General features: G+C 48.0%; 1 protein-coding gene across 1 annotated transcript; it reads right to left on the reverse strand.

Moving 5' to 3' along the window:
- Nucleotides 1-1158: 1158 nt before the first annotated feature.
- On the reverse strand, nt 1159-21754 carry Ivd (isovaleryl-CoA dehydrogenase). The gene is made up of 12 exons (XM_057781271.1): nt 21560-21754; nt 15484-15573; nt 15231-15282; nt 9885-10054; nt 8887-8980; nt 8592-8728; nt 7013-7109; nt 5417-5510; nt 4819-4900; nt 4253-4357; nt 4075-4147; nt 1159-2034 (listed from the first exon to the last, which is right to left on the reverse strand). Exons 1-12 carry the CDS (start codon nt 21698-21700, stop codon nt 1901-1903), a joined length of 1269 nt encoding a protein of 422 aa, XP_057637254.1. The 5' UTR covers nt 21701-21754; the 3' UTR covers nt 1159-1900.
- Between the last annotated feature and the right edge of the window lie 4079 nt (nt 21755-25833).

Below are 25833 nucleotides of genomic sequence, written 5' to 3' on the forward strand. Positions count from 1 at the left end.
CTGTGGGTCATTCCAGTGTCCTGCCTCGGCTGACCATTAGGACCCAGAAGAGCTAAGTGAAGGGGCAGCCGTGAGCTCTGGATCATCTCCTTAAGATGAGACGGGGTTGGGGTTGGGCAGGTGCCAGCTTCACCTGTCTCAAGCCTCAGCTCTTGGCTGTAGGCTCAGACCAAGTACCACTGGGGTGGGATCCAGGAAAACCACTTAGACCTTTGGGAACTGAGGAGTGGGACAACTCAGGTGTTCCTACCTAGGATGCTATATGCACCAGCCCCACGTTGGGATGTTCAGGTGTTCCACCTAGGATGCTATATGCACCAGCCCCACGTTGGGATGTTCAGGTGTTCCACCTAGGATGCTATATGCACCAGCCCCGGGTTGGGATGTTCAGGTGTCCCTACCTAGGATGCTATATGCACCAGCCCCGGGTTGGGATGTTCAGGACGGTCCATTTTTTTCACTACTAGCCCATCTGTTTCAATTATGACCTTGAAAACATCAAGGTGTCTGGATAGTAAATAACAAAATAAAAACAAAACCACCCTCAGAGATTGGGCTGGGCATGGTGGTGGCACATTCCTTTAATCCTAGAATTTGGGAGGCAGAGGCAGAAGGATCTGAGTTTAAGACCTGCCATGGATATGTACTGAGACAAAACAAAACTCAGAGATGTGCCGGGTGTGTTCATGCCTGTATTTTTGGCACTAAGGAGGCAGGGGCAGGCTAGATCCTGTCTCGAAACCAAACAACTCTCAAGGATGGTCTCCGAAAACTTAATATGGTTCTCCTGCCTTTTCATGCTGTAATGCCCCACTTCCTTTAAGAGAAATCACAGGGAGGTGCATATGGCTCATGCCTGTAATCCCAGCTCTTGAGGTTAAGGGCAGATCTATAGTTCAAGATCTTAGTTCAAGGCCTGTCTGGGCTACAGGGAGCCCCAAATAAAACCATGGGGAAGTTGGAAGGGGAGGGAGGAGATAGCAGACTCAGTGCTACAGGGCTTGCTTAACACACTCCAGGTTCAACCTCAGCACCATAAAAGAAAAAAGTCACTGGGAGATTTGGGTCTGCGACTTCCCATTCCAGACTCTTCAAGACACTCGGGATACAGACAAGTGGCTTGCTTCTCCTCCAGACACTGCTTTGGGCACAGAAGGGTTCGATTTGCAGTATGTTTAATACAAGATGGCAGCAGCTGCTGTGCAGCCATAACAAAATTAGCCACAGGGTGTCTAGAGAAATGTACACAGGCAGAGAGACTGGAGTTGAGCCAGGCAACCTGGGCTGGCCACAGGGCCTGTGCCTGCTGCCCAGTCGGCTGCAGAAGGTCACACGAACAGTCCCAGCGCTGGCCCGTGACAGAGTGATGCAGTTAGATTCAGGCACACCAGGGACGCCATCCAGAGACAATCTTTCATGCTGTCATGGCAAGACCAGGACTCTGTCTTCCATGGGTCTGTCACATAGATGTTCTGGAACTGTTTAAACCTTAGGGAAACAGCTAACGAGGACAAGGTTTTTGCCTCTTCCTCAAGAAAAGAGACCATTAAGAAAATCGGAAGCAGCAGGGCTCCCGCTACAGTTGTGTGGAAAAGGCTCCCTGCCAGAGGTTTGCCCCAGCTCAGGAGTAGGGTACCTGCACATCCCAGGTGCCATCCCAGAGGGTGAGAACAGCAACATGGGAAGTGGAGAAGTCACTGAAGGGCACAGTCACTGAAGCCCCCTACGAGCCCCAGAAAAACCCAAGTCCTTTGTGCGGTCCATTTAAAGCTTTCCTGACAGACTGGGCTGACACGGCTGGAGAACCCCACCTCGTGTGGGTGGCGGGCTACTGTGAGAACATGCCTCTGCTTCTAAAGGAAGGTCTCAGTGCTAGGACTGGGGGCAATCGGCCGTGGTGCTAGCGGAAGTCGGCATTGAATGCTCTGCCAATGACCAGCCGCCTCACTTCACTGGTCCCAGCTCCGATCTCATACAGTTTGGCATCTCGAAGGAAGCGGCCCATGGGGAAGTCATTGATGTAGCCATTTCCACCTGTGAAGAGAAACAACGGGTGGAAGAGAAAGGACAGAATTGAAGACAGCAAGAAAAACAGAGCCGAGGAGTCATTCCCTAGTACCTTCAGGGATTGGTTTCTTTGCATATAACCTGCGTGTATTCTCCCAATACCCTCCACTCCCCGTGTAGGCCAATGCTCTACCACTGAGTTATGACCCCAGCTCATATTTTACATATGTCTAGGTTGTTTATATATCTAATGTGATACAAGTGTCATTTAAATAGTTGTTATATTGGAATGTTTAGGGAACCATGACAAGAGAAGTCTATGTTCATCTCAGGACAATTTTCCTTTTGTCTTACACTTACTTATTTTGTGTGTATGTGTGTGCATGCACATGTGCCTTGGCGCACATGTAGAGGTCAGAGGACAACGTGTGTATGTGTGTGTGTGTGAGTGAATTTTCTCCTTTAACCATGTGTGTCCTGGGCAACCAAACTTCCTTTCTTCTGCGACAGGGTGTGCCTATCCTAGGCTGGCCCTCAACTCACAAAATAGCCAAAGCTGACCTTGAACTTCTGATCCTCTAACCCCTAACTTCTGGAGTTCCGGGATCTAATGTGTGTGCTACTGAGTGTGCTACACTGAGCTAGAGCCCAGGTTGGCCAAGAAGTTTCTAAGTAGCCCAGGTTGGCCAAGAAGTTTCTAAGTAGCCCAGGTTGGCCAAGAAGTTTCTAAGTAGCCCAGGTTGGTCTCAGTCTTGTTGCAATCCTCCTGCTTCAGTTTCCCAGGTGCTGGGATTATAGGTGTGCACTCCCATGCCCAGCCTTTTCTGAGTATATTTGATTGTTGGTTGAACGCAGAAGAACCCCAGGATATTCAGGTTCTGGAGGACGGCTGTCTAAAGAGAAGCAGAGGCAATGAGGGACGCTTGTTGGGGCCAGGAAGGCATGGGAGAGCTGGTCTAGAAGGTCAGAATGCTGAGGACCTAGAGATGGACAGGGCAAAACCTGGGCCGTGGACTGCAGAGTGTTCACCTAGTGTGCCCAGAGTTCTGGATTCAGTCCCCAGCACCACACACAAACCAGGTGCAGTGGTCTATGCCTATAATCCCAGTCGTCAGGAGGTGGAGGCAGGAGGATTGGAAGTTCCAGGTCATCCTCAGCTATACGACATTCTCACACACCTGGGACCTCGTTTTTAAAAAACTGCAGAATCTGTGGCAGAGATGGAATTCAAACCTAAGCCACCGATGAACGAGGCTGCTCCCCCGAGACTCTCTCCCCATTTCCTGCTGACCTTGGGCCAGGCAGGGAAGATAGGGGCACTCGGAGCCTCCAACCTGTCCCCCGCCATTTATTTTCCTCTTCCCTTTTTATTTTTGGGGTTTTTCTTTGAGACAGGTTTCTCTGTGTAGCCTTGACTGTCCTGGAATTCACCCCATAAACCAGGCTCGTCTTGAACTCAAGATCCACTGGCCTCTGACTCCTGAGTGCCGGCAGTAAAGGCGTGTGCCACCACCACCCTGTGGTTTTTTTCCCCCTCTTAAAAAACTGATTTTATGTATATGGATGTTTTGCCAGCATGTCTGCTCAGCACATTCATGCCCGGTGCTCTCGGAGGCCACACAAGGATGTTGGTTCCCCCTAGAACTGCAGTTACAGATGGTTGTGAGCTGTCAGGTGGGTGCTGGGAATAGAACCTGGTTCCTCTGGAAGAGAAGCCAGTGTTCAGTGCTCTTTTTTTTTGGGGGGGGGGTTTCGAGACAGGGTTTCTCTGTGGTTTGGGAGCCTGTCCTGGAACTAGCTCTTGTAGACCAGGCTGGCCTCGAACTCACAGAGATCAGCCTGCCTCTGCCTCCCGAGTGCTGGGATTAAAGGCGTGACCACCATTGCCCGGCTGAAGCCAGTGTTTTTAACCACTGAACTGTGTCTCCGGGCCCCACTCTCTTTACTTACTGATGGCCCTTAAAAAACTTCCCTTTCCTTGTTGCTGGAGGCAGACAGAGCCTAGGGAGCCAGCATGACTGTGGCTAGCATAAGCCGAGTGAGGAGTTGAGAGGGAGGGCCACTCACCTAAACACTGAATGCCGTCCAGGGCTACCTGCGTGGCACACTCGGCTGCATACAGAATCACACCGGCACAGTCCTGTGGGATGAGGCTTTGCTCAGCAGGGTCCTTACAAACCCACAGGCCCCGTCCCCGGAGATGACCCACCAACCCGCCTCTTCTTCCCCCAGAGCTGGCCCTCACCTTGGCAACGATGTGGCCTTCATCACAGGCCTTGGCAACGTTGTAGACGTACTGTCGACATGCCATGAGGCGGGTGTACATGTCAGCCATCTTTCCCTGCATCAGCTGGGCACAAAGGGAGGCCCTGGGTCAACATGATGGCACATTCTAAGGACTAAAAGCAGGTCAAGGGCAAGGACAAGCTGAGGGCCAGAGATGAGGCGCCAGGGGCACAGAGAAGAGATGGGTCTTGCCTAGGACAATGGAGATGGAATGTGCTCTAGATGAGGCTACAGAGTTGCCGCAGCTTTCGGCAGCTCCTCCCGGCAGACGGGTGGGATGAGAAACGCGGCTCCCTTTCCCCTAAACTCCAGTGCTCAGCAGCTTTACCCTCCAGCCTTGCAGAGTCTAGTTCGTCTGTCTCCAATAGGAATGGGCAGGACAAAGTGACGGCTCTCCAAAGCCAGGCTGACTGGGAAAGGGGCTGCATTCTAAGAACTCAAGCTCATTGCTAGAGGACAATAACCCGAACCGCACCACTCTCTCCTCGTCTCCTTTAATCCAGCAAAAGAAAGTATTTCCCTTACCTGGAATTGGCCGATTTTCTGGCCAAAGGCTTCCCTTACGTGCAAATAGGGAATGGTGTGGTCCAGGACAGCCTGCATGATCCTGCCGGAGGAAGACAGCATGGGGGTGTGATGTCAAGCAGGGTGAAAGGGTGTCAGAGGATTAGGCCTGGGGGTTGAGGTGGGAGGAGGAGGAGGAACTGAAGTCCCCGAGAGCCTCCCTGCTGTCTCAGCGACAGCATTGCCTGCCCAGCTCCCAGGCAGGTCCTCTGAGATCAGTTGGGTGTGGTGCAGCAGGCAGGTGTCAGAGTCTGCGCTTCTTGTTTCACAACCACACTGACTAAGCAGAGTGGGCCTCACCTGCCATCTGTCACATAGTGACATTTCCCTCTGTGTGAAGAAATTAAATACAGGAGAAGATTCTCAAGGACAGAGGATAAACCACAAAGTAGCTTCCTTTGTTTCTCCCTTCCTTATCAGGGGGAGGCTGCTAACCTAACAAGACTGGCAAGCTCAGGTTGCCCCGAGTTTCACACTCATCCAGGGGTGCACTAGCTTCCCCAATAAGCCTCACACTGGTGAAGCTTACCCAGGAGGTCCCCAGCCCCCTCACACTTACCCAAGGGGTCCACCTGCCAGCACCAGGCGTTCCAGGTCTAGCCCGCTCATCAATACGTAGACCCCCTTACTCTCTTGGCTCAGGATATTAGCAGCTGCCGGGATAAACGCCAGAGAGGGCCGTTCATAGCCTCTTCACTTTTACACAAAGTACTATGTTACACGAGGTACAAAAGCACACTATTCCACCTTCAACTCAGGTTTCCGGCGAGAGGAAAATATGGCTTTTGTCACTTCAGTCAGAAGCGGAGTTCTCGGGGTCCTGCACCGTCCACAACACTACAGAGCCCCAAGTTGTTAGGGCTTTCTTTCCTCACCCTGGACTCCCTAGGATTGGTTTGGAAGTCACCCTCCCCTCTTCGCCTCTTTCTACACCTGATGTCTAGTCATGCAGAAATCAAAGGACTCGTCGGACTGAGGTCGTGTGCTCGGGTTCAGGGTCACCTTTCTGCAATGTCCATGACAACTGCTTGGTCGAGAGTTAGGGTGGTTGTGACAGAAGCCGATGGGCAGCTACCCCCTAGTGAGGACTTGGGAGATGTGGGCAGAACGTTTGGTATAAAAACTTGACAACTTAATCCACCTTTAAGGCTGGTGAATGCATTTTCTGTTTTTTCTAAAAGGCGAGTCTGTATGGATTCTTCCTAGAGACTCTTTCTGGACACGGCATTCTGTTTCTGGAAGGTTCACACTGATACACGAAACGGTCCTTATTCATGACCAGATCCACACCCTCCTTTCTCTCACAGTGCTACATAGTGTCACGTTCACAGTTACGGCACAGGGGATAAAATATTCCTGCAAAATCAAATTACCTCTCCTTCATCGAGTCTGGCTTCTGTCAACTTATTTCAGAAGGGCTTTTAGCATCATTACCGAGTGTAATTCAGAGTGTTGTGGTTTGGACACAAAATGGCCCCCTGCGGGCCGGTGTGCTGAAGTTGGGGTTCTCCGTGCAGCAGTGTTCTGGGGTGGGGTTTGGGACGTGACTGGACCGTGAAGGCTGGCCCAATCAATGGATTAACCCGATGATGGATTCCTAATTTGACAGCATTAATGAGACAATGGAAACACAAACAAGGCCTCCAGGAAAAATGGGCCACTGGGTGTGTGCCTTTGAGAGTCTAATGGGACTCTGGCCTCTTTTTTATCTCTGCTACTTATCCTGATAAGCCGTTCTCCCCAGGCCCTTCTACCTTTATGCTCTGGCTCACAGTACTGCAGGAACAAAGGAGCCAACAGATCGTAGGCTTGACACCTGAAACCATGAGCCAAAAGAACTTCTTCCTTCTTTAACACATTTCTGTTGGGTTGTTTACAAAGGAGACAAGAAGCTGGCCAAGCGCATGTTGGCTGCACAGAGAGATGGAAGGGTGTCAGTGGGTGACAGTAGCCTTACCAGCCTTCATCTGGGCAGGCAAGCAAGCAGCAGCAGGGGCTGTGGCCAGGGCAGACAGCAGTCCAGCAGCCCTAAGCCCACAGCCTAGCTGCGTATCATGGAGCACGTAACGGTGGTGAACCTCAGTAATGCTGAGATGGGCTTCTCCAGCTTGCAGAGGAGCCAGGATGGAGACTCCCTTATTCTCGGGACACTTACCAGGAACTTTGCAGTCTTCGAAAACAAGCTCACAGGTGTTGGAGCCCCTCATGCCCAGCTTGTCCAACTTCTTGGAGGTACTAAAACCAGGCATACCCTTCGCAGGAAACCAAAGGAGGTCCTGGTTAGACTTGCCCCAAGGGGGCCTAGTAAAGGGGAAACTCACTCTACCTACCGATTCGGATACCTACCCACATCTTACTCCCAAGTTCTCTCTCTGGATGCAAAACTCCAGTCTTCAAGTCCCACCCACTTTCTTCCCAACACCTCTGCCGCCAGTCTGCTGCTCCTAAGTTCTCAGGGGAGCAGTTCTTCCTCAGCAAAACATGAAGTCCCCAGCTCTCGTCACTCTCCCAGGGACACGACTCTGAAGACACTCTCAGAGCCCACGACAACTCCTCTGCTCCCTTTTCCTTAGCCACCTGTCCCTAAAGGAGCCCCAACTCCGACTACGAGCACGCTTTGACCAGGGTGACTTGGATGCACATGTGTCATCAGGTGACAGGGGAGTGAAGGCACATGCTGTTGTTACCCCCAGGCCTTTCCAGTTCCCGTCTCAGCCAGCCGACTCCTCCTCCTCACAGGGTGCCCTGCCAACCTCTTGCTTAACTTAACCATGTAGTAAACTTTCTACCAGTCCCCTGCAGCTAGGTCCCCAAGCCTCAGTGGCACCTGCCCTCTTTCTTCACCAACAGTAGGCAAATGGTGTGAAGCCAACACTTGCTCCCTTAACTTATATATCTCCAACTTTTTCCAGGCTGGGGCGCATGCCTTTAATCCCAGCACTTGGGAGACTAGGGCAGACAGATCTCTGTGAGTTCAAGGGAAGCTTGCTCTATACAGTGAGTTCTAGACCTGACAGGGCTACACAAAGAGATTCCATCTTAAAAAACAATAAAACAACAACAAAAGATGACCCTGGTTTTCTTTTCTCTATACAGAAAACTTTGCTGTCTCCTGCTTTTATTTTTTGGGGACAATCAAGCTATACAGTCCTGGACCTTATTATAAGGATTAGGCTAACTTCAGACTTGCCTCTGCCCATCAAGCGCCACTCATATTACAAATACAAATAGCCTTGTCCAGTTCCTGGTTTGTTTAAAACTAAAGCAAAACCAAAATGGAACTCTTAAGTTTTAATCTAACTCCTGATGTATCTTGTCCTTGTCCATACTATTGGAGGGACAGTGTCCAAATCGGCATTTGCATTCCCGCCCATGCCTCAGTCTCCCCCACAGCTCCTGCTCAGTCCAGTAAGAAAATCCCATAGCTTCTTTTCCATTTTCTTCTTCCTTGACTCTGTGGACAGACAGCTTTTCTGTCTTCAGACTTGACCCAGCCTCTCTGGGTCTCTTTTTTCTTTTTCTTTTTTTTTTTTTTTTCTGTAATGCTGAAAATCGAAACCAGGGTCTTATGTGCTAAGCAGCTGCTCTACTTCTGAGCAACTGGATCAGCACCAGACTTGACTTCAGGGCTACCTTCCTCAGCTTCTGCTACCAGCTCCTTCCTGGGAGCAGAGCACAGAACACTGAACACTGAATCTCAATCGGCTGGAAAGTCTCTCTGATCCCATGCTCACCTTCTCCACAATGAAGGCTGTGATGCCCCGAGAAGCTGGTATGGCAGACAGATCTGTCTTGGCGTAGACAACGAGGACATCGGCGTCAGGGCCATTGGTGATCCAGAACTTGTTGCCATTCAGAACATAGTGATCACCTAAGGGACAGCAGGCCGCTGGCTGTTGGCTGAAGTCTCCTGTCTTGCTTCAGCCAACCAGTTGGGTAACTGCTGCCGCCTTGCCGAGAAGCCATACTGGGAACCCAGCAGAGACCCCCACCTGCCTTTTCCAGCTGCCTTGTGGCAAGTGGCCTTACCTTTCTTTTCCGCTTTAAGCTTCATGGAGACGACATCAGAGCCAGCATTGGGCTCACTCATGGCCAGGGCTCCGATGAAGTCACCGCTGATCAGCTACAAGGAAAACCAAGACCCGCCTTGTTAGGACCTTGGAAGCCTCCTGCAGCAGCTCCAGGGACTGCTCTTCCTGCCCATATTCCACCCTGCAAACTCCCTGTAGAGCAAGGTGGAGTAACTATCTGGAAGGCCTCTTTTTCTTCCACTTCCACCACTTTTGGCAGCAGTGGGGATTAGCTCCAGGGTCTCAGGCATGCTATGCACGGGATTTACCACTGAGCCCTCCTCTCAGTCCCCAGTCTTTAGACTTTTAAAAATTATATTTTTATTTATTTGTTCTCTGTGTTTATGTATACACAAAGGCCACTGTGTGCGTGTGTGTGTGTGTGTGTGTGTGCACACTCATATCAGAGGGCAATTTGCGGAAGAAAGTTGGTGCTTTCTCCACTATGCGTATCAAAGTCAGGTTATCAAGCTTGGTGGCAGGCAGGCACTTTTACCCACTCTTATTTGCCCTGAGACATGGCCTTGCCAAATCAGCCAAGCTGGGACTCATGATCTTCCTTCTTCTGCCTCCCAAGCAGCTGAAACTCCACACATGGAAGTCACCACAGCTCTGACTGAAGGCCCCATCCCCATTTTTTTTTTTTTTTTGAGACAGGGTTTCTCTGTGTAGCTCTGGCTGTCCTAGACCTTGCTCTATAGACCAAGCTGGCCTTGAACTCAGAGATTCCCCTGTCTCTGCTGCCTAAGTGCTGGGAATCAAAGGTGTGCGCCACCACCACGCAGTTAGATTTTTTTGATTTAAGTATTTCAAATCAATCTCAGTCATTCTCCTAATTCTGTTTAGTTCGTAGGAATAGGACGACAATGAGAATCTGCTTGTCCCCACCAAGGGAAGGGCATGTCACACAGTGGTAGTGCCGAGTCCATGTGGATTCCTTCATTCCCGTCTCCTCACCTTGGGAAGGTATTTCTCTTTCTGCGCCTCATTCCCGTTGCGAACAATCTGGTTGACGCAGAGGTTGGAGTGGGCACCGTAGCTGAGCCCTATTGCTCCAGAAGCCCGGGATATCTCTTCCATCACCAACACATGTTCTAGGTAGCCCAGGCCAGAGCCGCCATACTGAACTGGAAGTGGGGCAGTGTGGGAAGCAGAAAGGCAACCAGGTTACACTGGAACAACGACAGGAGTCTTTTATTTTTTTAATTGTTTGGTTTTGAGATGCAGGATTTCCCAGTAGCTATGGAGCCAGTCCTGGAACTCACTCTATAGACCAGGCTGGCTTCGAACTCACAGAGATCCACCTGCCTCTGCCTCCTGAGTGCTGGGATTAAAGGTGTGCGCCTCTACTGCCCGGCAGGAATCTTTTATTAATTGGCAGAAAAGAAACACCCTGGTAGCTATTCCAGGTTCCCCTAGCAAGGCTGGTAGGCTGTTGCCAGGGGCTCTGCTCAGAAGGACGTACACCTTGTTCCGCTTGACGCTGGCGGGGAACTGCACTTCAGAGACTATCACCGCCGACTCTGGCTTTATCCCAGACATCTTCAGTAAGGACAAGCAAAAACCTGAGCACCCACTCCACCAGAAGTTACAGAAGGCAGAAGCAGATGGATGCAGGAAGAAAGAAGGCAAAGAAATATGAAGGGGGTGGGCGGGAAGGGGGCCATGCTCAGAGCACCAAAACCAGTTACAGACTGGGTATGTGCAGAGGCCTCAAGAAGGTGAGATTTTAAAAAAGATTTATTAGTGTTTTTCCTTACTTATCATGTGTTTAATGCCACACGTGTACAGGTGCCCCCCAATACCAGAAGAGCCCCTAGAGTGGTGACTCTCAACCCCTTTGAGAAACCTACCCCCCAAAATATTTACATCACCATTCACAACGGTGGCAAAATTACAGTTATGAAGTAGCAATAACCTTACAGTTGAGGGTTACCACATGAGGTACTATATTAAAGGGTTGCAGCATTAGGAAGGTTGAGAACCACTGCCCTGAGCTAGAGTTATAGGTAGTGTGCTCCACACAGTGTGGATACCAAGGGCTGAACCTGGTATCTGGAAGACAGGGGATGCTCTTAACCACCGAGCCATCTCTCTGGTCCAGAGGTGAGAGTTTAAAACATAGCTTTGGGAACAAAGTAAGGCTGATACATATATGTGGCATACTCAACAGGTGCGCACACAGGTACGTGCACACACACACAGAGATATATAATTTTTTTAAAAGAGGTTTTCAGAATGGGCATAGTAGCACACACCTGTAACCCGGGACTTGGAAGGTGGAGGTGGGAAGATCATGAGTTCAATGCTGTCTTTGGCTTCGTAGCAAACTCAATGCTGGCCTGGGCTATCTGAGGCCCCATCTCAAAAAATTAGGAGGGAAAGGAAAAGAACAGAAAATGGAAAAGAGAAAGGAAGCACGTACTCCTTGAAAGCTGTTCCAAAACAAATCCAAGTGTCTCGGTCCCTTGGTTCCATAAACACACTCGTCTGAGCTCTCAGGCCGCACAATGCTCAGGGGAGCAAAGCTGCCAACCGCAACTCCAGGAAGTAAAATAGGAAACAGAACTCCTGTCTGGCCTTCAAAACTCATCCTTCAGCTGGGGCCTGCTGGTGTATGTCTCAGCCACCTGAGAGCCAGGAAGAACACATTCAAGTCTTACCTGGCTACAGAGGGAGTTCAAGGCCAGCTAGGGCAACTTGGTGAGACCCAGACTCAAGATAAAACAATAGGAAAAGAGGTGGGGACATAGCTCAGTGTTAGGGTTCATGTCTGGCATGTGCAAGGTCTTAGGTTCAATCCCCAGCACAAACAATAGCCCTGGCTTTCTTTTTGCAGTTCCCACTCGAAAGGACTTTATCTGAGTTCTTGTTTTTGTTTTCTGAGACAGGGTTTCTCTGTGTATCAGTCTTAGCTGTCCTGGGACTCGCTCTGTAGACCAGGCTGGCCTCAAACTCACAGAGATCCATCCATCTCCCTCTGCCTCCAGAGTGTTGGGATTAAAGGCATGGGCCACCACCACCCGGCTTGATTTCTTATTTTTTAAGTGTGGTGCTGGGGATCAAACTTAGGACTTCATGCAAAGTATACACACTCTTGCCAGTAAGCTACTCCCCTACCCCAGATTTCCTCCGTTTCATTTCTTTCCTTTTCTTCCTTCCACCTTTCTTTTCAAATTTCTGCTCTTCCTGCCTTACCTCTGAGTGTTGGGATTATAGGCACCATTCATTTCTGTCATGTTGGGGACAGGCATTCTAACAACTGAGCTATATCCTCAGCTTCTTCCTCAGGGTCTCATACACCTCAGGGTGGCCTTGAACCTCCAACCTTCCTACCTCTGTCTCTCAAGTGCTGGGTTACAGGAGTTTAATCACACAGCCTGGCTTCATTCAGCCACTTGATTTTAAATTCCTTCTTTGTTTTATTAAATACATTCTGATTCAGAAACATATTATGTTGGGCTGGATCATAAACCCTCAAAGCACAAAGAGAATCTTGCTAGGGGGTTCCCAAAAGGCTCTTCCCTATGTCAATGTGAAACTCGCTCACATTGACAGGGTTTAAATGAAACAGTTTCATTGTATCACCAGGGTAAGTTTCCAGGGTCAACTCAAACCCCAGGAGGATATAAGGTGAAATATACTGACACCCGTCAAACCAACACCTGTACCTTTGGTTTCCAGACCTGTCTCTGATACCAAATCCAGTCACATCTCTTACATAAAGAAAACGGCAATATAATTTATGCATACCTGCCCATATCCTCTAAATCCTCTACTACTCATTATGTAAATAGTGCATGCTTTGTACAAATATTAGCTTTATTCCCCTTAAACACTTTTACATTTATTTATTTTATGCACACGGTGTTTGCCTGTACCATGTGATACCTCGTGCCCTTGGCTGACAGAAGAGCTCCTGCAACCAGAGTCAATGGATGGATGTGGGGCAACATTTGGGTGCTGGGAACCGGAGGTGGGTCCTTTGCAAGAGCAACCAGTGCTCTTCACCATTGAGCCATCACTCCAGCTACATCCCCACAACCCCTTTTTGAGTGAGGATCTTAGCTCTGTAGCCCAGGTTGGCTCTGGACTTCCAGTCTTCCTGCCTTAGCCTTCCAAGTATGGGATTAGACAGTTGCTCTGCTGGGCAGTGGTAGCTCACACCTCCAGTCCCAGCACCCAGGAGGCAAAGGCCAGTGGATCTCTGAGTTCAAGGTCAGCCTGGTCTGCAGAGACAGTTCCAGGACAGCTGGGGCTACATGAGAAACCCTGTTTTGATAAAAAAAAAAAAAACAAAAAAACAAAAAACTAAACCAAACAAACAAACAAACGAGAGACACAGAGAGAGAGAGCTAGAGAGAGAGAGAGAACCAGTTCTCTTGTATTGCCCTCATGGCCAGGAGCGTGGCTGAATGAGGAGGCCAACAGCTCAGGCATTTACTGTCATGGCAACCCAGGCAGATTCTTTTTCTGGAAGGCAACACAGAACCATAATATACCAGCGTCCTGCCTTTTTACCCCAAACAAGTTGTAACACACACAGGGGATACTGGGCAGGCCCAAGAGCCTACTAAAACTCAAGATTATCATGGGACCACCTTACCTGAGGACCCAGACATCCTTCTTAGTCCCATTTCTGACCCCAAATGAGCTTGGTGGACAGGCCGTGAGCAGAGTACTTTTCCTAAAGATTCCCACGTACCGGCCACTAGAGAGACAGAGCTCAGGGGTCCCTGAGGGAACCGATCCACCAGGACAGTTATTCTACACTCCCCCAAATCATCTGGAGGCATCTGTAGAGCATGCAGATTCCATAGGATGCAAGGCTCTCATTAAATCTTCAGCATGGAATTAAAAAAATAGCAGGTCAAGAGTCTGAGAGATCCTGCCTTTTTGTCATCCCTAAGGATGATGTCAATGGGCATTGTTTCAGGTTCAAGGATGAGGAAGTACTTTGGAAACGAACTCTCCCTTCTCTTTCTGTTTGGTTGTTGATTTCCGCGTGTGTGTATGAGTGGACCTATGTATATGTATGTATGCATGATGCATGTGCACATGTGTATGTGAGTGCACACACACTCCTGTGGACACACGGGACGCCAGAGGAGGATATCGGGCATCCTCTTCTATCTCTCTCTACCTTGTCCCTTTTTTCTTTTTTTTTTTTTTTTGAGACAGAGTTTCTCTGTGTAGTCCTGGAACTTGCTCTGTAGATCAGGCTGGCCTCGAATTCACAGAGATCCACCTGCCTCTGGTGGGATTAAAGGCGTGTGCCATCATGTGCTGTGGGACAATGGTCTTCTACCCTATAAAGATGTGTCACTTGTATTGCTTTAATAAAATGCTGATTGGCCAGTAGTCAGGCAGGAAGTACAGGTGGAGCAACCAGAACAGGAGAATTCTGGGAAGAGGAAAGGCTCAGTCTGCAGTCGTCACCCAGACACAAAGGAAGCAAGATGAGAATGCCTCACTGATAAAAGGTACCAAGCCACATGGCTTACACAGATAAGAATTATGGGTTAATATAAGTTATAAGAGTCAATAAGAAGCCGGGCGGTGGTGGCGCACGCCTTTAATCCCAGCACTTGGGAGGCAGAGGCAGGTGGATCTCTGTGAGTTCAAGACCAACCTGGTCTACAAGAGCTAGTTCCAGGACAGGCTCCAAAACCACAGAGAAACCCTGTCTCGAAAAACCAAAAAAAAAAAAAAAAAAAAAAAAAAGAGAGTTAATAAGAATCCTGAGCTAATAGGCCAACCAGTTTATAATTAATGTAAGCCTCTGTGTGTTTCTTTTTTTTTTTTTTTTCTGTGTGTGTTTCTTTGGGACTGAACGGCTGCGGGACTGGGTGGGACAGAAACCTCTGTTGTTCTTTTTGAGGTAGGATCTCTCACTGAATCTAGAACTCATGTTTTTTTTGGCTAGGATAGCAGCATGTGAGTGCGAACAAGCCCCAGCAAGCCTCCAGTCACTTCTGGGATTCCAGGCAATGGTGGGACAGGCCTGGCTTTTACAGAGTGCTGTGCTCTGAGCTCTGGTCCTCATGTTTACACAGCAAATGCTCCTAGTTTGAGCCTTCTCTCCAGCCCCTTGTTTTTGTTTTTCTGAATCAGGGTCTCACTCTGTAGCCTAGGCTGGTTTGGAACTTACTGCTTAGCACAGGCTGACCTTGAACTCAGAGCCACCCTTCTGTTTCAGGCCTCTTAATGCTGGGATTACAGGATTGTGCCACCATACCCACTTCCCTTCGAGCCTGTTTTAGCAAAAGAGAGCGTCTCTTTAGGGAGAGAAGCCATACTCACCAGGGGCTGTGATGCCCAGTACTCCCAGGCTCCCCAGCTGCTTCCAGAACTCCTATCAAAAGAACAGAGTGGGCGAGTTTCAAGGCGGCAGTTAGCCACAGGTGGCCAGGACAAGACCAAGCCATTCAAAGAAAGCAACTATACACTTAGGGAGGTCTCTGTCACCAGGAGATGGGGTGCACCTTTCTGGGCACCAGTGCAACACAGCACTACTCCAGAAGCTGCCACTCACACCCTCAGCCTTGCAACTCACTCTCAGGTTCTTGAACTCGTTGCTCTGATCAATCTCTTGGGCTTTGGGGGCCAGGTTCTCATGCACGAACTTAGATATAGTCTGACGAAGCTAGAGAAGAAAAGTAAGACAGAGGCTATTGAAACCAGATGTGATTGCCACTGAGAGCAATGTCCCTGTGGCTGAAGGCCACAGGCACCCTCACCATGTAGTGTCAGGTCAAGGCTTAGGGGTCCCACTGAATTATGCTTCTTCAGAAGCATCAGAAAAGAGGGAGCTTCGCTGGGCAGTGGTGGCACACACATTCAATCCCAGCACTAGGGAGGCAGAGGCAGGCGGATCTCTGTGAGTCTGAGGCCAGCCTGGTCTACAAGAGCTAGTTCCGGGGGTTGGAGAGATGGCTCAGTGGTTAAGAGCACTGACTGCTCTTCCAAAGGTCCTGAGTTCAATTCCCAGCAACCACATGGTGGCTCACAACCATCTGTAATGAGGTCTGGTGCCCTCTTCTGGCCTGCAGGCATACACACAGACAGAATATTGTATACATAATAAATAAATAAATATTTAAAAAAAAAAAAAAAGAGCTAGTTCCGGGACAGGCACCAAAGCTACAGAGAAACTCTGTCTTGAAAAAACAAACAAACAAAACCAAAAAAAAAAAAAAAAGAAAGAAAGAAAAAAGAAAAAAAGAAAGGAGAGTACTTCAACTGAGAAACGCCTCTATCAGATCCCACTGTAGACAAGCTTATAGAGCATTTTCCATTTTCTTTTTTCTTTCTTTTTTGTTTTTTCGAAACAAGGTTTCTCTGTGTAGCTTTGGAACTTTTTCTGGAACTTGCTCTGTAGATCAGGCTGGCCTCGAACTCAGATCTACCTACCTCTGCCTCCCGAGTGCTGGGATTAAAGGTGTGTGCCACCACTGCCCGGCTTGGGCATTTTCTTAATTAGTGATCAATGCGGGAGGGCACAGTCTATTATGGGTATGGCCACCCCTGGTGGGGGTGGTACCGGGTTCTATAAGTTAGCAGGCTGAGCAAGCCACGAGGAGCAAGCCAGTAAGCAGCACCCCGATATAAGCCCCTGCCACCAGATTCCAGTTTTGTTCAAGTTCCTGCCCTGACTTCCTTCAATGTGGAAGTGTAAGCCAAATAAACCTTTTCCTCCCCAACTTGCTTTTTGGTCATGGCGTTCACCATAACAATAGTAAATAGGACACTAATATTCTCTCCCTTTATTAACGTTCTTGGTAGCTGGGTGGTGGTGGCTCACACCTCTAATCTTAGCACTTGAGGCAGAGGCAAGTGAATTCTCTGTGAGTTCAAGGTCAGCCTAGACTACTGAGTTTCAGGACAGCAGGGGCTATACAGAGGGATCCTCTTGAAAAACCAAAAAAAGATTCTTGGTTTAGACATCTTGGAAATGATTAAGATATTGCCATTTTAGTAATTTTAAGATTAAATTTTGCCCAAGTTAGCCTTGAACTCATGTACCTCAGTCCCTCGAGCATTAAAGATGATTTTTAAGATGCTGTTTTCCTACATAAAATTATTCCGTGCCTTCCTGCTGTACTCCTCAGAGTAACACACAAGCCTCTAAGCCAGTCCGTACATCCTGTCCTCCACTGGCCGTCCAGCCTTCCCTGTACCTTCCCACTACCCATTCCCGGCACTCCAGACACTCCCACTTTGTCCTGACACTCCAATCTCTCCATCATCCTTGAGACTGTGGCTAAAAGATTACTCAATGAGATGAGACACTGCCCTGCTGGCAAAACTAGAGCCCTAGCCCTGAGCACCAGAGACCCAGGTGTGAAGCCCGAGGTCACCAAAGTGGCTCTCGGCCAATCATACAGCCAGGCGCTGCTTCTGTTCTTGGTTTTTAAAATCACGTTTATTTGTTTTGTGTGTGCATGGCGGAATACCACTGCGCATGTCTGGATCAGGGGACGACTTTTGGGGTCAGTTCTTTCTTGCTACCACATGGGTCCTGAGACTCAAACTCAGGTCAGCAGATTTAGTGGCAAGCGCCCTTTACCACTGGGTCATCTTGCTGGCCTACATTGATGCAATGAGACTAGGGCTATGGGAGAATCACAGACCCAAGCACTTCACGCAGCCTCTAAGTGACACAGCCTCCTGCCCCCAGCTAGAGCTCTGGTTCAGCTCCACTTGTAACCACACTCTTCATTTCTCTGCCCTGCCTCCACCTTTCATTTGGCTACAAGAGCAAAACTGACTTAATATTTAACTTCTTCCCATCTGAAGCCAGAGTTTGCCATGTCATCCAGGCCTTGCCAAACTACTATAGAAGAACATCGCGGGCTGGAGAGATGGCTCAGCAGGTTAAATGTGCACCTTGTGAGCCTGAAGGCCTGCGTTTAGTGCCCCCTGAACCCGTGGAGAGGCGGAAGGAGAGAACATGCTCTAAAAAGCTGTCCTATTACTGCCACATATACACACAATAATAATACAGCTCAAAAAAATCTTCAAAAAAAATTTAAAAAAGGCTTGTTATAATGGCATGGAAGTAGGCGGATCTCTGAGTCCAGCTAGGTTGGTCTATATAGTGAGACACTGTCTCAGAGAGAGAGAGAGAGAGAGAGAGAGAGAGAGAGAGAGAGAGAGAGAGAGAGAGAGAGAGAGAGAATTATAGGATAGAATATGTTCAAAGTCCATGGAAAAGTCCTTATGCAACCTAACGCTATGTACAACGAATACACACAAATGGTGTATGTTTTTGGGGGGCGCATGCTTATCTATAATCCTAGCACTCAGGAAGCTGGGCAGGAAGATACTAAAATCTCCAGGCCAGCTTGGCCACTTAGCAATATCCTGTTTCAAAACAAGGCACAGTATAAAATACCAACTACAAACAAAGGCAATCCTCATCAGTGCTCAGAGTCAGGCCAGTGCACTGCAACAACACTGATTTAGAAAGGCAAGTGCGGGGCTAGACAACCGGTCAGTGGTTAAGAGCATGTGCTGGCTAGTTGTATTTTTTTCTTTTTTCAAGATTTTATCTATTTATTATGCATACAACATTCTGCCTCCATGTATGCCCGCATGCCAGAAGAGGGCACCAAATCTCATTACAGATGGTTGTGAACCACCATGTGGTTGCTGGGAATTAAACTCAGGACCTCTGGAAGAGCAGTCAGTGCTCTTAACCACTGAGCCATCTCTCCATCCCTCTTTTTTTCTTTTTAAAAAGTCACCTTGATGGGGGCTGTGGAGATGGCTCAGAGGTTAAGAGCATTGCCTGCTCTACCAAAGGTCCTGAGTTCAATTCCCGGCAACCACATGGTGGCTCACAACCATCTGTAATGGGGTCTGGTGCCCTCTTCTGGCCTGCAGGTATACACACAGACAGAATATTGCATACATAATAAATAAATAAATAAATATTTTTTTAAAAATCAACTTGATACAAGCTAGGGTCCTTGGAAAGGAGGGTGCTTCCATTGAGAAAAAGCCTCCACACGATCCAGCTGTAGATAAGCTTGCAGGGCATTTTCTTAATTAGTGATCAATGGGGGAGGATCAAGTCTATTGTGGGTGGGGCCACCCCAGGGTGAGGGGTGGGTCTGGGCTCTATGGGAAAGACTGAGCAAGCCAGGAGGAGCAAGCCAGTTAGCAGCACCCACCATGGCCTCTGCATCAGCTCCTGCCTCCAGGTTGCTGCCCTGTTTGAGTTCCTGTCCTGGCTTCCTTCAATGATGGACTAAGGTGTGGAAGTGGAAGACAAATTAACCCTTTCCTCCTCGTGCTGCTTTCCGTCATGGTGTTTTATTGAAGCAATGGCAACCCTAACTAGGACATAAGTTGATACCAGGGCAGTGTCTGTGGCAGACCTGACTATGTCGTTTTGGGGAGGATCATGGGAGCACTGGCTGCTTTTCCAGAGGTCCTGAGTTCAATTCCCAGCACCCAGATGGTGGCTCACAACCATCTGTAATAAGATCTCGCACCTTCTTCTGGCCTGCAGGCATACATGCAGACAGAACACTGTATACATAATAAATAAGCAAATCTGAAAAAAAAAAAAAGGCATTTTCTTTTTTTTTTTTTAATTTTTATTCTTTTTTAATTAAAATTTCCACCTGCTCCCCGTTTCCCATTAAAAGGCATTTTCTTAAGTAGTAATTGATGGGGGAGATCACAGAGTGGCCATCCTTGAGCAGTTGGTTCTGGGGTCTATAAGAAAGCAGGCTGAGCAAGCCATGAGGAGCAAGTCAGTAAGCAGCACCCCTCCATGGCCTCCGCATCAGCTCCTCCCTCTCAGTTCCTGTCCTATTTGAATTGCTGTCCTGACTTCCTTCAATGATGGACTAAGATGTAGAAGTGTAAGCCAAATAAAATAAACCCTTTCCTTTCTAAGTTGCTTTTGGTAATGGTGTTTTATCGCAACAGTGATAATCCTACTAAAGACTTCCCGCCTTTGCAGATGACCTAGATTCGATTCCAAGCACTCCAATTCCAGGGGATAGGATTCCATCTTCTAACCTCTGCTAGCACCAGGTGGGAGCGTGGGACACGTACATACATTCTGGCAGAAACACTTGTACACAAAGAGAAAGTAAATATAAGAATCAGCTAAAAAGGTAAATGAGTTCACCAGCAAATACCCAATTCCTTTATTGCTGTAGGATGGTATAGAGACAAAAATGATATTCCATATGAACATTGACGTTCCAGGTGCTTAGGAACACGACTGTGGTAGGGAAACCCACAGATTCAGCTGGCCCGAGCTAGTGGGAGGACACTGATTCCGGACTGACAATTGGGGCACCTGCATAGGACCGAACTAGGCCCCCTGAAAACAGCTGATGGTGGTGTGGCTTGGACAGTGTGTGGGGACACTGGCAGTGGCACCAGGATCTAATTTCTAGTGCATGGGTTGACTTTGTGGACCCCTTCTCTATATAGAGAGATCTTGCTCAGCCTAGGCACGGGGGTGAGGGGGGAGAGGAGAAAGGGCCTTAGTCCCATCTTACCCTCTCTGAGGAGGGGGGGAGAGGGGAGAACTGGGATTTGCATGTAAATAAATCAATAAATAAAATAAAAATAAAACACGACTGTGGGAAAGTTACATCCTAAAAGTATGTTTGCCCCAAAGATCTGAATGCAACCATTGTTCTCTAGGACACAGAGAACCAGTCAACACAAAGACAGGATAGTGGAATGACAAGCTGGGACCTTGGTATCCAGGTTACGTTAGTCTTCTGGCCTGGGGTTTCTAGACTCTTCCTCCACCTAGGCTGACATTCATAGCAACACTCGCCCCTGTACACATCTGACTCAAGAAACATTGTGTGCTAAAAAATCACTCCATAGAACTTTTCTTAGGCAATCTATAGCAATTGCCTAATACATACATTGCTGGAACCCGAGCCATCCCGGGAAGTATTTACTAGGGTTTTATTTAGAGCCTTAAACCCAGCAATAAGGGTGGACAGGCAATCTGTGAACACATCCTTCAAGGTCTTCTTCAGCCTTGTGCTCTAGGCCTTGAGGAAGGGAAGAAAGCAAACTAAGGGTGCATTTCAGAATTCCTTAAGTCTCCCACTGGAAAAACAAAAACAAAAACCAATGCCTTGTTGGTTATGGATCAACCCTAATCTCAACCTTCAACTGAGAACCATAACTTAAAGCCTGGTGTGGTGGCCCATGTCTTTAAACCCCTCACTCTGGAGGCAGAGGCAATCAGACACACTAGAGTTCAAGGCCAGCCTGGTCTACAAAGGCAGAGTCTAGAGGGAAGGGGATCGATACGCGTAGACTATTGGCTGGAGTCTGAGTCGACGCATGATTGCTACTAGGGACAGGGCCAACCAATCCTCCCACCCAAATACCACCAGTCTCCTGGGAGCTTTGGTTCTTTTACTTTTCTATTTCCTTCTAGCAGCTCTGCCTTGCTGTCTGTTGCAAATATTCCCTCACTAGAGATAACGATGAGTCAGAGGCTTGGGCATTAGCTAAGGGGAGAAAGGGAACAGTTCCTTTCCCTGGCTTACTAGTGACGCTTCCAAGGCCCGGCAGGCACAAGTTACTTGTGGGATGGGACATGGGCCACGAGGCCTTCGGGCCGGCCTCCCTACCTGCTTCTGCTCCTCGTTTAACCCGTTGATAGCATCGTCTACAGGCAGCATCGAGTGAGCCCGCTGCGGGACAGCGAGGGGCGATGGCCGCAGTCTCCAACTGGACACCCGTCGCCCCAGCAGCCTGATTGCAGTCGCCATCTCTGCCTTGCACCGGGAGCTTTTGGCTGCATTAGCTCCACCAATCTAGTCGCACAACTCTGTCCAATTGGAGAGGGGGTGGGGCTAGTCGCACAACTCTGTCCAATTGGAGAGGGGGTGGGGCTAGTCTCACAACTCTGTCCAATTGGAGAGGGGGTGGGGCTAGTCTCACAACTCTGTCCAATTGGAGAGGGGGTGGGGCTTCAGCAGCCAATCACACGCGGAGACCAGCCGAAGGCTTTGCTGCTCTTGCAGTCAAGCAAACCAATCAGTCGTGAGGCGGTAGCCTTCCCTGCCTCCGGTGGTTGCCGCCTGCGGTATTTTCTTTCCTAAGTCTCTTTCCTGGGATAGAAGAGCCCACAATATAGTATCTCCTTGTGCTGAGATTGTAACCTTTAACCGCAGAAGACTACCTTCGGGGAAAAGCAGGTACTCCAACATAGGACGGACCGAGCGCGTGTTTGGAGGAAGAAACAGTCCAAACAGATCTAGGCTAGAGATCTGTAAAGACTCTCTTGCCAACTCTGGTTTAAAATAATAAGAGTCGCTTTGTTATGTAACAGGTCCTCCAGATACTAGAAGGACATTTTCTCGAGAGAAAAGGAAGAGTGTTTGAGGTCCTCTGAAAAAGCCACATGTGTGCAGATTCTACCGACTGATTTAGAACTTTCTGATTGTGGAGATTAGGCATTGAGGATTCTCAGTCAAAATTATCTTGGAGACGGGCTGGAGAGATGGCTCGGTGGTTCAAGCTGTTCTGCAGAGGACCTGAGTTCCATTCCCAGCACCCACATAGGTGCTTGCAAGTGCCTCTAACTCCAGCTCCAGAGGATCTGATACTGTTGGCCTATATAAGCACCTGAACACAATACATAAATTAAAAAGATAATAGAAATGTATCTTTAAAAATTGTCTTAGAGTATTCCTTTAGTAGTCATTTATCTCCAGCCTCTGTATCTGACCTAATATTCCTGACTTATCAGGTAAGAAAATTTATTTTTAACTAATTAACTTGAGACAGGATCTCTCTATGTAGTCCTATTGCCTAGAACTTCTGAATTTGAACCCAAAGAAATCTGCCTGCCTCTGCCTCCCAGGTACTTTGACTAAAAGTGTGCATCACCCCACCCACCTGGAATTTATTAATTTAGCAGATCACTAACTTGTATGCCATCAAATAACATCTGAAACCCATGGCGGAGATTTCCTTGGTTTGCTTTAACTCACCTCCCCAACACTGGAGCTGATGTCTTTGGTAAATGCACCGATTTGTGACTCACTCCCTTCAGCTCTGTGACTATACAGATACCTGTAGCTATTCCCGTGTGTGTGTGTGTGGGGGGGCTCGACAAAAATATCCTCTTCCAGAGTGGAGGCATGGGAATTTAGAAATATAGTAAAGAATGCGAAGATGTGAATGAAAATAATAAAATGCAGAAGCATAGGATAGTATCAGGAGGGAATTTTTCAGTGAGTACTAAAAATTCTCTCGTGTTTTATCTTCCAACAGCTTAATAAAGTCCTGACTTCAAAGGGTAAGAGCAGAACAAAAGGACTGCATTAAAATACAAATTGAAAGTCTGGGGTACATTTATCGCTCATGCCCTGGACCAAACACTCTGTAGGCAAACCACTCCCTGGTGGAATCCCAAGTTATTTCCATAAAGGGAACTAGTTGGATCCTTTTATTTTAGGTAAGAACCTATTTCAGGAGCACGAGGTCTGGCAACGAGAGAGAGAGAGAGAGAGAGAGAGAGAGAGAGAGAGAGAGAGAGAGAGAAGCTCCTTTGTTCAAGTTAGAAGCACAATAACCTTGAATGAACTAGAAACAAGTCCCAAACTCTGACCTTTGGCCTCTTTGGGCCTCCACATTCCCAAGGTGGAGTTTGTCACCAAGGACAATCTGAATTTTGGTTCCCAGGATGTGGTCACTCCCGTGCCTTTGAGGCGAGAGCTGACCTTTGTGTCAAGAAGAAGAAAGACAGATTGACAGGAGTCAGATTCTTACCCCTTAATTCCCTTGATGAGACTCTCCACTTCTCTGATAATGCTCTTGGATAGCTAACTCCTCTCAAGTGTGTCGCACCCAAAGTCCAGGAAAGGGCTTTGCACACTTGGGACTTTGAACACATTTCTTGGATCTTTGCTGTCTCTTTAATATTTGACAACAGTATCCCTCAGACTTCAGAGCTATCACGAGGTATGCTCACTTGGGCAGAGGACACAGCGCAGTGTGAAGCAAGTAAGGTGGTCAGCCAATGCATTCCCCTTGCTCAAGGGACCAGGCAGGTCACTATGATCCCGCAAATGCCCTATGTAAATGGGAACAGATCAGGCCCAAAGAAAAGTTTGAATAGCCAATAACTGCATCTGGACTTGAGATACAGAGGCAATATATAAGCTTCAGTTTCCAAAGGTGCAAGAATTTTGCTTATATACTGACTGTCAGTAAAAAGGTTAAATGGAATATCAGCATATTTCTCTAAGGCCATTTGTACAGCAATCAATTCAGCCAACTGAGCAGATTTAGCTGAATATCAAAATCAGGAGGGGAGGCTACCACAGCTCTCCTGGTGGAAGACCCATCAGTAAACACATTCCGTGCCCCTGCCAGAAGCTGCAAAGAAATAACTTTAGGGAAGCATACCAGATGATTTTTGAAAAAGGTGACCAACTTATCAGAAGGATAATGATTATCAAACCTGCAGGGATTAGTGCATAAAAACAAGGTCCAATCTTCAGCAAAATTTTGCAGCCAAGTTATTTTTGCCTGGGTATGTGGTGTAATAACCTTATCAGGTGTAAGACTTTAAGACAATCCTGAAGCCATTCATGACTATTCTGAATCCTCTCAGCCTCTGTGCCATAGTGCTTCCCCTCCTCCCCTGGGAACCAAGGACCTAACAGCTACACTCACACATACTCAGTTCCTGAACAATTACCCATATACGTATGTTTTGGTTCAGTCCCCTGGGATACGGGGTCAAAATGACCTCTTACCTCACCTGATCTGGCAACAGCTCTCCAGTCAATTATTGGTAATAGCCCTTTCGAATAAGCCAATCAGAATAGTCAAAGAACAACCCCCCCTTGCTTCTGTGGCCCCTTTAAAAGTAGCCTGTGCCATCTATTCGGGGTCCCTCGGCTTCCTGAATGCTGGGGGACCCTGTCATGACAGAATTAATAAAATCCTCATGCTTTTGCATCGGCTGTGGTGTGTGAGATGGTCTCTGGGGCGACTCCTCCTCGGTGTTTGGACACTAGAGTCCAACACAGGTAACATTCCAAAGATTTGTAAACTAAGTTTATTACAGGTGGCACATGTTCATGTACCCATAGAATGGGTCCTTGCTGCCAAAAAATGCCAGTAGGACTATGCTGAGAGGGAAAAATTATCAACAGCAGTGGCTGACTATAGTCAATATAATGAATATGAGCAGAGGCAAGCTTTTTTTCAACTAAAGTAATACATTGCCTTGCCTGAGGTGTCAATTTATGAAAGGAGGTTGGATCTGGATTCCCCTGCAGAATGTCCATACAATCATTTACTGTTCTAAGATCTTACAGCAACCTCCATTTACCAGACTTTTTCTTAATAACAAAGATAGGAGTATTCCAGGGAGAAGTGGATGGCACTATGCGTCCTGCCTTTAGCTGTTTTTGGAACTCACTCTGTAGACCAGGCTGGTCTTGAACTCACAGGCTGGTCTCTGCCTCCAGTTACTGAGATTAGAGATGTCTGCCACCACACTTGGCTTTTCCCCTGGGCTGATTAACCGTCCCTTTACCTGCAAGGCAATTCCTTTTAATGTTTCCTGATCATTTGCATTGAAAACAAGTCCTTGATCTAGCTCCACCTTGACCCTCCCTAAGGGCTGAAGCAATTACCTGACCAGTCAGGTGAGTGCCATCAATGTCCCTGCATAACTGGATAAAGTCATTTAAATTCCCATTTCCATGGGACATATAGCCTCTTGACAGTATTTGTTAGCATTTTCAATAGGCCAATCGCTTAAACCCGCAGTGGCATTACTCAGTGCAGTATTTTTGCAATTTTCCTGCATTTCGCTTTTCCATAACAAATAATCCCCCCACCCCCAAAGACAAGCTGCAAAGCTGCATCCAGTCACTGG

The sequence above is a fragment of the Chionomys nivalis genome, chromosome 9, assembly GCF_950005125.1.
Source record: "Chionomys nivalis chromosome 9, mChiNiv1.1, whole genome shotgun sequence".
Lineage (NCBI taxonomy): Eukaryota > Metazoa > Chordata > Mammalia > Rodentia > Cricetidae > Chionomys > Chionomys nivalis.